The 12593-nt window shown below is 41.1% G+C and overlaps 2 protein-coding genes across 3 annotated transcripts; both read left to right on the top strand.

Moving 5' to 3' along the window:
* Positions 1–236: 236 nt before the first annotated feature.
* Positions 237–2495, top strand: LOC102790198 (histone H3.3A). Its single transcript, XM_087850779.1, has 4 exons — positions 237–370; positions 1407–1550; positions 1733–1880; positions 1988–2495. The coding sequence occupies exons 2-4, from the start codon at positions 1423–1425 to the stop codon at positions 2120–2122; spliced, it is 411 nt and encodes a 136-aa protein (XP_087706905.1). The 5' UTR covers positions 237–370; positions 1407–1422; the 3' UTR covers positions 2123–2495.
* On the top strand, positions 291–7589 carry LOC148098806 (histone H3.3A). Of its 2 annotated transcripts, none has more exons than XM_087850781.1 (4): positions 291–370; positions 4770–4913; positions 5230–5383; positions 6085–7589. In XM_087850781.1, the coding sequence occupies exons 2-4, from the start codon at positions 4786–4788 to the stop codon at positions 6211–6213; spliced, it is 411 nt and encodes a 136-aa protein (XP_087706907.1). In that variant the 5' UTR covers positions 291–370; positions 4770–4785; the 3' UTR covers positions 6214–7589. The 2 variants fall into 2 exon arrangements, with proteins under 2 accessions (XP_087706907.1, XP_087706906.1); XM_087850780.1 differs by lacking the exon at positions 291–370 and adding an exon at positions 3701–3842.
* Positions 7590–12593: the final 5004 nt, after the last annotated feature.

A 12593-nucleotide genomic window follows, 5' to 3' on the forward strand; every position in this document is an offset into this window, starting at 1 on the left:
CTGAATATCACTGTTTCTGCAATGACTCTTGAATGCTGATGGTGCTTCAGTCTCCCTTTTCTTGTAATGGGCGTTTGGTTTAAACACTTCTCTAATAATTACTTTAACCAACAAAAAGGTCAAAAATCAGCTTGGGGAAAAACTTGTTGCGGGACGTTGCTGGTGAGGGTGATGATGCAGTTGTTTATCATGTTGCAGCATGTGTGAAATATGTTTGTCACAGTTGCATCATGGGAAACGTGTCTCCTCTTGCTTTCATATGTTCTTTTTCCTTTTTTTCCTCCCTTCATTTTATTGCGAGAACAACGCTTAAGAGTCTCAAGAATACATTCCCAGTTTTAGGCGGCAATCTTTGACCAAGTTTTCAAAGGTGAGTATCATTATTTGAATAAAACTCCACTGTATCTTTTAATGTCAAGTTAGTTTGGAAATTATGTGTTTTTTCGTTTATTTTCGACGAAAACGCAGGGCACTCGAGCTATTATCTGCCTGCTCGGGGAGTGGGGGACCTAAAAAGCACTTGTGATCCGGTCGAATTTGACTCGGAAATGCGCCTAAAGTGAGGGGTCATCTGACACAATAATTATCATCAATCGATCCCCTGACATGTCTAGTGTCGTCCTCAAAAAGTATATTCCACTTTCACGCCGCGGTTTTTATATGCTTCCGTCGTTTTTATCGTCACCCTCTTCGTTTGGTACAACGATTTTTCCTTCCCGTTTACATTCTTCAAGCCAACCAGCCAGCCATCATCTTCGGTGCGCTAGTTTGCCTTTACGAGGCCGCCGGGGTGGGCGGGGTCGACTGGTTTTCCTTTAAAATAGCTCATTCTGAATGAAAAACACTAGACTTGTGAGCAAGCGGAGAGCCCAATATGAAGAAACGAACAAACCCACATTCAGTGCGCAAGGGGCGAGGTTTGTCTGGGAAACCCCGTGCCCTGAGTGGTTGGCATGTTCATTACGTCCCGCCCCAAAGGCGCTTATCCATGATGTGATTGGGTTATCTGATAAAGAGCTCAGTTATGATTGGGTGCCTATGCTGCCTATTACTGTTTTTTTGTTTTTTTTATAGCTATTGCATAAGCCACCTCGGGTATTTAAAAAAAACAAAACAAAACTCAGGCTCCCGTGGAAGAGTGGTGCTGTTAACTTCCAAATCATTTTAAATACAATGCGAAAGTTAATTTTCATTCTTTACAACCTGTACACATATTTTAACTTTCCGGAAGAAAAAAAAATAAACCCTGTCTGTTGAACATCTAAGAAACATGAAATTAAATTAATATGCAATCACTTTATTTTTATTATTGCTGTAACAAAAAAGATTGTCATAGATATTGAAAAAAGTGTCCGTATTTATTATTATTGTTGTTATTAATGCAGCCTTTTACTTGTTTTCTTCAGGTGATCTGTAGTAGCCATGGCCCGTACCAAGCAGACTGCCCGTAAATCCACTGGAGGTAAAGCTCCACGTAAGCAGCTGGCCACCAAGGCTGCTCGCAAGAGCGCCCCTTCCACTGGTGGTGTCAAGAAGCCCCATCGCTACAGGTGAGAGATCACCTAGCTCTCCTGGAAACTATAGTATAATGTAAACCTAATGTGCATGAAAAGAGCAGGCATCCGTCATTAGTCAGTCTTCTTAACTAGGGGCCCCCGTTGTATTGTTGCACATTCTCACTATAAGATAAGACTGACTCACTGCCAGTTTAATTTCCACCTCTGCACTTCAGGCCGGGTACTGTGGCTCTGCGTGAGATCCGTCGTTATCAGAAGTCCACTGAGCTGCTGATCCGCAAGCTGCCCTTCCAGCGTCTGGTGAGGGAAATTGCCCAGGACTTCAAGACTGACTTGCGTTTCCAGAGCGCAGCCATCGGAGCTCTGCAGGTCGGTAGCTCTCATTGATTAATTTTTTTTAAACAACAAAAAAAACATGCTATTTTTCATCTATTCACTAAAATGCCTCTAATGTTGAATTTTTCTGCCACCTGCAGGAGGCCAGCGAGGCCTATCTGGTGGGTCTGTTTGAGGACACCAATCTGTGCGCCATCCACGCCAAGCGTGTCACCATCATGCCAAAAGACATCCAGCTGGCACGTCGTATCCGCGGAGAGCGTGCTTAAAACATTTTCATTTATTATACTCCTCTCGTCCCTTCGCCACTCATTTCTCCTTTTCCTTCCTCTATACTTAGTAGTTTGGTTTGAGGTTCTCTATATATATCATGATTGTGATAACCGTAAATGTGTGATCATGTCTTCTTTGGTGCTACCGGTAGCAGATTTTTCTTAGCGGTATCTTCATGTACTTTGAAATCATTCATCAGTTCTAATTAGTGAGCCACAGGAATACCTTGTGACCTCTATGAATAAGATGCTTTTGCAAACCAAGAATAGTGTATGATCTGAACATGGGAATAGAAATTAGCATTAAGGTTGAGTTTCATCTTCAGACAGACACATACATTGATATGAGTCTTCTGAGTTTCTTTTCTTTTTTTAAAAAAACAAGTAGAAATTTGTTGTAAAAGTAGTAAGTTTTCTTTTGCTTTTTTTTTTTTTTTACGATATGGTGTATTTCTACTGTTGCTGTTTGATGTATCAAAATTCAAAAGATCAATTCTGGTTGTCAATTGGAAATGTCATTGTGCTATGATGACACTGCATGGTTTGACAGATGATGAGCGGCATATATGTAGCAGACCTTTGTTAATCATATTTTAATTTTCAGCCACGTTATCATGTCCAGGTAATATTATGACTTTTTGTTCCTCTCTCAGGTTGATATGGTAACCTTTTTTTTTCTACTGTGTTCTTGATTTATGTTTCAGTCATTTTTAAGAGCAAAATATTTGTACTCCAAAATTCACATACAAACATAATAAACAGATTCTTGTGCTTAAATGAGTTGTTTAAGTGATTTTTTTTATCTTGAAGCAATTTAAAGTCCCCAGCTTTGTATTTTTGGCATATTCATTTATATAAATTAACCTAGTAAGATTCATTTCAGTTGTATTTATATAGCACTAAATCACAATAACAGTTGCTTCAAAGTGCTTTATATTGTAAGGTAATACCCAGCAATAATAGAGAGGAAAAAAGATGACCATTTATAAGGAATTGCTTGGTGACAGTAGGTAGGAAAAACGTCCTTTTAACAGGGGTTGGGGGAAAAACTCACTCCAGGGACAGGGATAACTTTACTTACTTTTTTATTGTAAATTCATAAAACAGCAATAGTTAGCGAAGATACTATTAAAAATGTTGGAAGAACTACTCCAAAGTTCTTTTTATTTTTTAAAATTAGTCCTTGTAAAACTAAATAACAGCATTTCGAATATGAAACATTTTGACAGTAGGAAAAGCACAGCTAGAAATCAAAGTCCGGTTTTATATTCTATTTGTTGCGCCTGCATTTTTCCGACTGCTGCGAAAAAGCACTTAAAAACAACCTTTGAACGGTCACTGCATGGAGCCAACTTTTAAATGTCTCTTTCAGTTTGCCTCAAATGTTAATACTGTTAACATAACATAATAATAATTCGACAATAATGAAGGCACTCTCAAAGGAAGCGCAGGCACTTCCGTTTTCTACATTTAGCTTTACCGACATTTAAAAGCCCGAAATGTTCGATTAAAAAGAAAACGTCAAACTAACTCCCCAGTTCCGGGCAGCACCTGTCACTGTAACCACAGAAAATGTTGTTAACGCCGTTGCATTGTGGGACACATGATTGACGCGGCGGCCATTTTCCCGCTGGACGCTGCTTCCCATTGTGGATACGAAGAAGAAAATACAGACAAGCGACAGATTTCTCTCCACTTCTCTTCACTTTCCCTCTAGGTAAGCGTCTCGAAATGTGTCACCTGGTTCGTGGCTGAACTTTGAATTTTTCTGTTTGTTTTATTTACAATTCACAAGCTCGTTTGAGGGAGAAAAAGCAGTGTTTTCGTCGTGTGAGAAAATAAGACACACACGGCTGTCGAAGCGGCGGTGAAATGCAGTCCTCTTTGCAGCCGTTCAGATGAGCGGAAATTCTGGTTCAAATTATGCGCCGGTTCAGCTCGGTTCTACGCTGCCGTTAGGGGTCGTTCAGCATTCCTGTGTTCACCTATGAGTTCCTTAACATGTACTATCTCTGTTTTTTTCATTTTCCGATTCGCTGGAGCGTCGGAGAGTTGTAAAATTGAAGTTGTTTATGTGCTACCCGCTTGTTCTTCTGCCCTGGGTCTTTATCCCGCTTGCGCATCAAACCGCCGCCATCATCAGAGCGAGGTGGGCGGACCTAGTAACAGTGGAAGGTAGCTGGAGAGCCCGCCCATTTTAGTTTCCGTACGCTGGTTGGCTCATGGTAATAGTTTTAGCTTTGCCAGCCAATCGTGTAGTCGTTCAACTTTGATTGACGTATGTCTGGCTGATCGTCAACGGGAAATGTCTTGTGTGTTTATTTACTAGAAAAGTTGAGTAAATCTAAGTTGTCTGCTGCAACCTACAAGCTGCGATAGCTGTGATTAAATAATTGCCTAATTTCAAATTGCCATTATTGAGCATATTCGACACAGCAGTAGCATTACATCAATGCTGTTGCTGTAATAACAGAAAATAACACAAAATGCAATAAAAGGTTTTCCTGTTATCATATTTTAGTTATTGGAGCCTTTCAAGCATTTAATGCATTTGTCCTCCATATTACTCAGCAAGAAAAAGAAGGCATTTGAAAAATTGTTCTATAAAATGCCAAATTCAACCTTTTTATTAACTCTTTTTCAGGTGATCTGTAGTAGCCATGGCCCGTACCAAGCAGACTGCCCGTAAGTCCACTGGAGGTAAAGCTCCACGTAAGCAGCTGGCCACTAAGGCTGCTCGCAAGAGCGCCCCTTCCACTGGTGGTGTCAAGAAGCCCCATCGCTACAGGTAAGGCAGGCAAAAACTAACTTGCAAAACTTCTCCTCTCCGTTTTAGGCCAGGAAGATTATCGCAAGTTATCATTTTTGTAATTAGAGAGACACATATCCTTGTCTTTGTGTGTGTGTGTGTGTGTGTGTGTGTAATATAGGAAAAGTTGAAACAGACATTTAATTTCTTTTTACTGTAAGGGTTTTGTGTTATTGTGTTTTCTTCAGGCTATCACTCATGTCTCTCCTCTTCTAAATGTGTTTATTGTTGCATATGCACAGTGTAAGTCAAAGCCAAGTTTAAAGTAAGTTTAATTTCCACCTCTGCACTTCAGGCCGGGTACTGTGGCTCTGCGTGAGATCCGTCGTTATCAGAAGTCCACTGAGCTGCTGATCCGCAAGCTGCCCTTCCAGCGTCTGGTGAGGGAAATTGCCCAGGACTTCAAGACTGACTTGCGTTTCCAGAGCGCAGCCATCGGAGCTCTGCAGGTCAGTATGAAATGGGGCTTTCAAGAGGAGTATCCCTCTGAAAAAATTCTCAGCTAGCTTCAGTGATTTCCTGCCCACACACGACTTTGGATGAGGTATCTGTTCCTGACTATTTCCACCTGAAACAGCCTGACTGCTCACAGGGTTAGTTTCTAAAGCTGGCCAGACATTGTGCTGGTTTGAATAAATGTGTGTGATGTGTTAACTCACACAATATGTTGATATTTAATCAGGGTCAGAACCTGCAGCCTCTGTGCTCACACTGTGCAGATCCATCATCCTGCCACCATGTGAAGCTCAGGGTTCTTGAAGCTGTGTGTTCAGTGTTGACACAACAAGAGAGAGATGTCATTACTTTATGCATAAAAAAAACCACTGTCATGTTATTGTGCTTTTTTTTGTGCTGAAAATGTGATTTGAACCAACATTGCTAGAGTGAATTTTGCAAACTGTTGCACTCCTAAAATTTACATCTATATTGTATGTCAGGTGTGCTGAAGACTTTATACAGTGTGCACACACACACAAACATATCTCTAGTATGTAGTTTAAAAAATAATAAATCTCTGCACAATTTTGTTCAAGATTTTTTATTTTTTTTTGCAAACTCCAAAAGTGTAATAAATATACCAAATTCAAGTGATCGTTGAAGTGATTGTTTCAGCTCTGCTGACAACTGTTGCATTTCCTCTTTTCTGCAGGAGGCCAGCGAGGCCTATCTGGTGGGTCTGTTTGAGGACACCAATCTGTGCGCCATCCACGCCAAGCGTGTCACCATCATGCCCAAAGACATCCAGCTGGCACGTCGCATCCGCGGAGAGCGTGCTTAAACGCTCTTGTTCTCCCTCTTGGTCTTTCTCCTTCTCACCTCTTCCTGTCCTTCCTTCACCTTTCTGCCTCTCCATCCCTCTGCCCCTCACCCGCCGTCCCTCCCTCCCTCCCTGTGTTAGTAGTGTGTAGAGGAAAACTGATTATATTATAATTAAAGTGTATAGTCGTGTTTTTCTTAGTGCTCTCGGCAGCAGACTTCTAGGGTACTCTCTTTTTGTGCATGTACCAAATCTTTGGTGATGAGATCTCCTCAAGCACACATATCCTGGTTTGCACTGTTTCTAACAGGCTCTGTGAGAGAGTGGGTAACATGGATAAAGTGAGGAGAGAAACAGACTAGAACAATGCAAACGTGGGAGGGACAAGCAGGAGGACAGGATGGCTGTTTTTTTCTGCTGGGGGGACTCTGGTCTCCTTTCTGCAGCAGGGTGCTAGAAGAACTTGCCTGGTCCTCTCGTCCTGCTTCCTGTCCTGCCAGCCTCGGCTCAGCAGCAGTTTGTTTCTGCCCCGGAGAGCTGAGCCTGGACTTGGTGTCCTGTGTGTCTGCGTGAGTGTTGGCTCTGATCACCACAGCAAATTGTATACAGTCTATCAGCATCTTGGGAAAGTAGTTCTATGGTTACTATATGGCTCATTGCTGTTATTCATTGTGTTGGGTTTTGTCTTTCCAAATAAGTCTCACACTTGTGATTTTTTTTTTGTTTGTTTGTTTTATTTTTGAAACTATTTGACACAGAGTTGGGGGGATGAAACAGATTCAAAACAAAACAAATACAGAAAGCAGATTTGAAATATTTTTTTCTACTGAAATGTGATGCTACTGACTCTGAATGACACCAAAGTTTGATCCTCTTGTACACGCTCTTATAGAGTTTAAACTCATCTGTCTGTTTGTTGTGTTCAAATTGGGTTCTTCTAATTATTTAAAACCAAAGCTTATGAGCTCAAATGGTGTCAGAGATACTTTTTTAGCAGTGGCACGTTTTTTAATATCAAGACCTTTTTATAGCAAAGGCTCATCAAGATTTGTAACATTCTGTAAAACCAAAAGTTCTCAAAGTGTAAAAATGATTTTTTAAGAAAATAAAACAACTGATTAAAATGTGAAGGATATTCTGAATCAGCATTGAATGACTAATAATAGTCATTTTTTCTGTATACGTCCCCCCTGTACTTTTATTTTCTTCACTCTGGATCAATTGATCATCCGTATACCGCTTCTCAGGTTGACTTTTCACCCCTTTTAACTTAAATTTGTTTTTTGCTTTATTTGAGTTTCTTTTTTTTTAAATGTTGACGATAATGTTTCAATTAAACAATGTTTGTAATTTCCAGATTTGTCATATAAGGTGGTAATAAATGGATGTTACACACACTCTTGTGTCTGTGCTGCATAAATAAAAGCTCTCAGGTGGATTGTTTATACCTGTTAAAGAAGGACCACTGTTCATTTACCAATAAGCTTTTACAACAGTTTAGCAGCATTACAAAAAAGAAGTCTAAAATATAGTAAGAATTTACATTTCGGTTCAGTCTACATGTAAATGGTTGCTGACCTGCATAGCTTCTGATTCTGTAGCAGGAATAGCTAGAGTTGGCGCTGTAAGGATCCATTTTATTGTGAAGAGTACTTTGTGCTCTCTGTAAGCTTTAAATATTTTTGGCTCTTCATTTTCAAACACTTACAAACTGCTCCCAACACATCAGAAACAAAAATAAAAATAGTTTTTATGGTAAATGGTCTGTATTTTGTATAGTGCTTTACTTGGTCCTAAGGACCCCAAAGCGCTTTACACTATACACAATCATCCACCCATTCACACACACATTCACACACTGGTGATGGCAAGCTACAGTGTAGCCACAGCCACCCTGGGGCACACTGACAGAGGCGACTCAATATGACCCCAAACTTTAAAACTTGAAGCTAAATGAGATGCACAAACAGCAGGTTCGAGAGCACCTGGGACTTCCTTAAGTTCCTTATATTATATTAATGGCAGTGACACCACTAGATGGCGCTACAACACAGTGTTTGTGATAGCTCCTCTACACCAAGAAATTAGTTACTTCTAAAATCACGATGGGCTTTAATTTAGAAATATATGTATATGATTGTAATTGTATGGATGAAATCAAAATATTTTTCCATCTATCTTACCACTAACATGGTTAACCAAAATTAAGTTAACCTTAAGCTCAGCTATAACATTAAATTCATTTTTTTTTTGTCCATTAAACTTTGCCTTTTAATATTTTTAGGCCCCTCTCTCTGACACACACAGATGTGAGACTCCCTTCCTGGGTTGATATCATTCCCGTCATCACTGTTTCATTTCATCCTTCTACTCCCTTGATTAAAATGGATAAAGCCATGCCCTCAGCCATGTTCATCACAATAAAACACACACATTTGCCCATGTCGCTGCATGTCTGTGTGACCTCAGCTATACTGATTACAATGAAATGCACACAGACAAACAAACATCTAATCAAACACCAGCCTTTAATCCTTTTGTTTTGACCAACCACTGTACATTGGTGCAGACTTACAAACATGTATGGATGTACACCCACATACCCACAGACAAGCGATGGCTTCTGGGCACCATTTTTCTGTCTGACGTCACTTCTAATCAAAAGCTCACATGACTTTATTAAGTCAATACTTGTTTAATAACTTTCACACAAGACACAGTCTTTACATATATATATATATATATATATATATATATATATATATATATATATATATATATATATATTCCCCATGAGATCAGCATTCATACAACTACTCCAGCTGACAGGATTCCCATTTTTCCTTTTCAGTCCAGTGGAGTCAGACTAAATGTAACAAGTTGTTGTTAGTTAATGTTAAAATAAATTACTAAATGAACTACCTTTCAGTGTAAAAAACCCCATCCTGGTTAGGAAAACCTGCAGTGTGCACAACGACTAATTGTCACAGCTTTCCTTTATATTATTCTCTTTTCTTCTACGTCCATCCATCCATCCATGCTTCCATTTTCTGATGTTTATCCAGGACCAAGTTGTGGTCCTAGACCTCCTCTCCTGGACACCTCCTTCAGCTCATCTAGGGCCACCAAGGCATTTCCAGGCCACGCAAGAGATGTATACTGTCCAGCGTGTTGTAGACCTACCCCGGGGCCCGTTCATGGTAATACATGCCTGGAACACCTTGCCCAGGTGAGCCCCAGGAGGCATCCTACTCAGATAACCAAACCTACTCATATCCCATGACCACAAGTGAGAGTAGGGATGTAGATTGCATCACTGTAGACACTGCACCAATCTGCTTATCAATCTCCCGCTCCAATCTTCCCTTACTCATGAACAAAACCCAGAGATATTTAAACGTGGGGTTGCTAATTCTCATTCCTGCCTGGTCAAGCTTGAGGCCACCACCTTACAAACCAACAAAATTGCAGTGTTCCACACCTAGGATGAAAACTACATTGTTACATCCTCGACTGGCACCAACCACCTTGTGGCCGCAGCTCCGTGCAGCATTGTTTATTTAGACTCAATGTTCCAAAGCTTCCATCGGAAGGATTTATTAGCTCCTCTTTTCACCCAAGTGTCCAAGACATGAGATCATAGATGTCACGAAATGATTACAAAAACAGTCATCAAGTTGCACCTCATGCTTTTATGCACAACCTTATACTTGAACATCGTGCTTGTTATGGACAAATTGTGATTAGCACAAGTTCAGTAACAGAATAACATTCAGGCTCAGATCAGGCAGGTCTGGGCACTCTGAAGTGACTAACAACAGTCAGGACCAGTTCCCCGACCTGAAGGCACAGACACACAACCCTCTTGTCCACAATACAGATAGCAAGCCGGGGGGATACAAGAATAGCCACCCTGGCCTGCCACTGCTCACCGCAGGCAACTCCAGTTTGAAACAAAGTCCAGTCCCTTTCAAGGAGACTGGTTCCAGAGCCCAAGTTCTGAAGTTGGGCTTTGAGGTGAGCCCTACTATATCTATCCAGTGTCTCTAAACCTTATACACAAGGTCAGGCTCCTCCCCCACATGAGATGTGACATGCCATATCCCAAGATCCAACATTCCAACAGCCAGGGGTTTGACTGCCAGAGCCTTTGTCCTTGAATGCCACCCAACACCCCGTGTTCTCATTTAAATTCCACCCTCAGTCAGTGCCCCAGCCTGTATAGCAGCGGGTGTTAGGTGATTGGGGGGGAGGGGGGAATATCACCTGATCAATAAGTTTGGCGAGCTGATTTTTTACATCCCACTATTTACCTTTATATGCTTTGTCTCGCTTCATGTATTTACATTCTTTTTAAATGACAGCTCAGCGGATAAATTTGTATTGGATTATTTGAAATATCCATACCAGGATCAGACTTAAGCATCCTGCCTCGGTGGCACAATAACCCAGTCTGTTTCTTGTTCCAAACGGGACGCATTTTCCCAGATTATACTGAAAATTGGCTTCACACACTTACCCAGTTAATTATACATGAAATAATTTCATGCTCTGAATGAAAGGAACACCCTACTAATTGTCAGTTGCAGGATTTCATGGCAGAATATGAAAAGAATGGTCTCTATCAGGATTTGGACCTGAAGGGTAGCATGGTGGCAGCAGGTGAGCCAGGCCTTTATTGTTCTGAATAAGCTGCAGTAACGAGGAATTACTGTGTGGAATATTTGTGTCTAGCTTTTGCCACTGATTGGAGCCTCTCTAGCTTTTCTTTGCTCTTTAGAAACATTCAGTCTGCTCTTAAAGCAAAGAAGCATCATGTGAAACCACTACAGCTCTAATAGCTCAACATATAATGGACTCTGCACGTCAACACATTAAAGAGGTATGATCATAGCTATTCTTCTTTCTATTTCATGCTTTTGTCTATGTGTGTGTTTCAGTGTGTGTATGTGTGTGTATTTGTACACAACTGTGCATTCACCTTCCCCAAGGTCTGCGTAGTGGCGCTCCATCTGTGGCACTCAGGGGATTACAGCCAATCTGTCTGTCTGCTGCTCAAAGTGCTGACTGTCAGACCAGCAGCAGATTAACACAGTGCTGGGATTGGGAGGAGTGGAGGGGGGGAGTGGGGAAATGAGGGAAGTGGGTAGATGTTGAGGAAGAGAGAGAGAGATGAGTGTGTGTGTGTGTTGGGGGAGAAGGGAGCAAGTTGAGGGGTCGACCCCAGATTAGAACAGAACTGGTACAGTGCGTATGTGTGTGTGTTTGTGTGTCTTATCTGGGGGAGGAGGGGGTGTATACATAGGACAGAAGGAGAAGAAGGAAGAGGGACAGATGTATATGGTGGGGGGAACGGGTGGGGGCTAAAACTGGCATAAAACTATGCGAACAAGCATCTCCACTGTTTAAACCAGTTGAAACAGTTCGATCGATCTCTAAAATCGAAACTCTAAAGCATTAAAATTTGTCAGACGTGAAGGTAAAGGTGAAAAGTCTGATGTCATTTGTTTCTTTGTTTAGTAAGGATCCCCACTAGCATCAGCCTTAGCTATTCTTCCTGGGGTCCTTGCTCTCAATCCAACATCCACAACACATGAATAGAAACGAGCAGGTTATTCTCATACAGACGCCACCGCGTTTCAGAGAGAGAATTAAAAAACTACCTTATATCAGGACATAAATCCATCTTATTCTTTATTATTTCTAATTGATTGTGTTATCTCGTGTCCAACTTACATCCTTGTAATGCAGTTTTAATATAGGGGTCATGTGTGCGTTCACATTCATCTAACATTTATATCGTGTCCCCATCATGATCCAAACAATTATAATCACAGTTTTTATTGGGTTATATTTAAAGTGTTCAATTGGGCCTCGATGTGTTGTAAAGGAGCCAGACGAGACCTTACCTGGATGAGAGTGTAGTATGCTAAGTTAAGCTAAGAAGCTAGGCAGTTTATTTTCCCAAGGGGCCACATGATAAACTGTGACTGTTGTGGAGGGCCACACCAATAAGGTGAACTCAGTTTTGATCTGTATTCATTTGATCTCTTTATAAGCTTATTGGTGTGACCCTCAACAACAGTCTCATGTGGCACCCTGGAAAAATTAATTGGTTAGCCCTGAAATGCTAGCCAGGTTGGTTAGCAAGCTGCATTCACAAACTGTAAAGATACCAGGCACAATCATGCTTCTAAGTGACAGATTAACCAAAACTGGAGCACAAGCTTCTTGGATGGGCAGTGCCTCAAAGAGGGACATAGTATTTTTCAGGTGACTACACCAAAAATGCTCTTGGAGGTCATAGTAGCCTGTTCTGGCATCCACCCATGCCCCTAACCTCACAATAAGTAGGTGAAATCAAATTGAGACTGAAGTGGGTTTAACCTCACTTGTCCTGT

Source organism: Neolamprologus brichardi, chromosome 14 (assembly GCF_056152115.1).
Source record: "Neolamprologus brichardi isolate AB-2024 chromosome 14, ASM5615211v1, whole genome shotgun sequence".
Lineage (NCBI taxonomy): Eukaryota > Metazoa > Chordata > Actinopteri > Cichliformes > Cichlidae > Neolamprologus > Neolamprologus brichardi.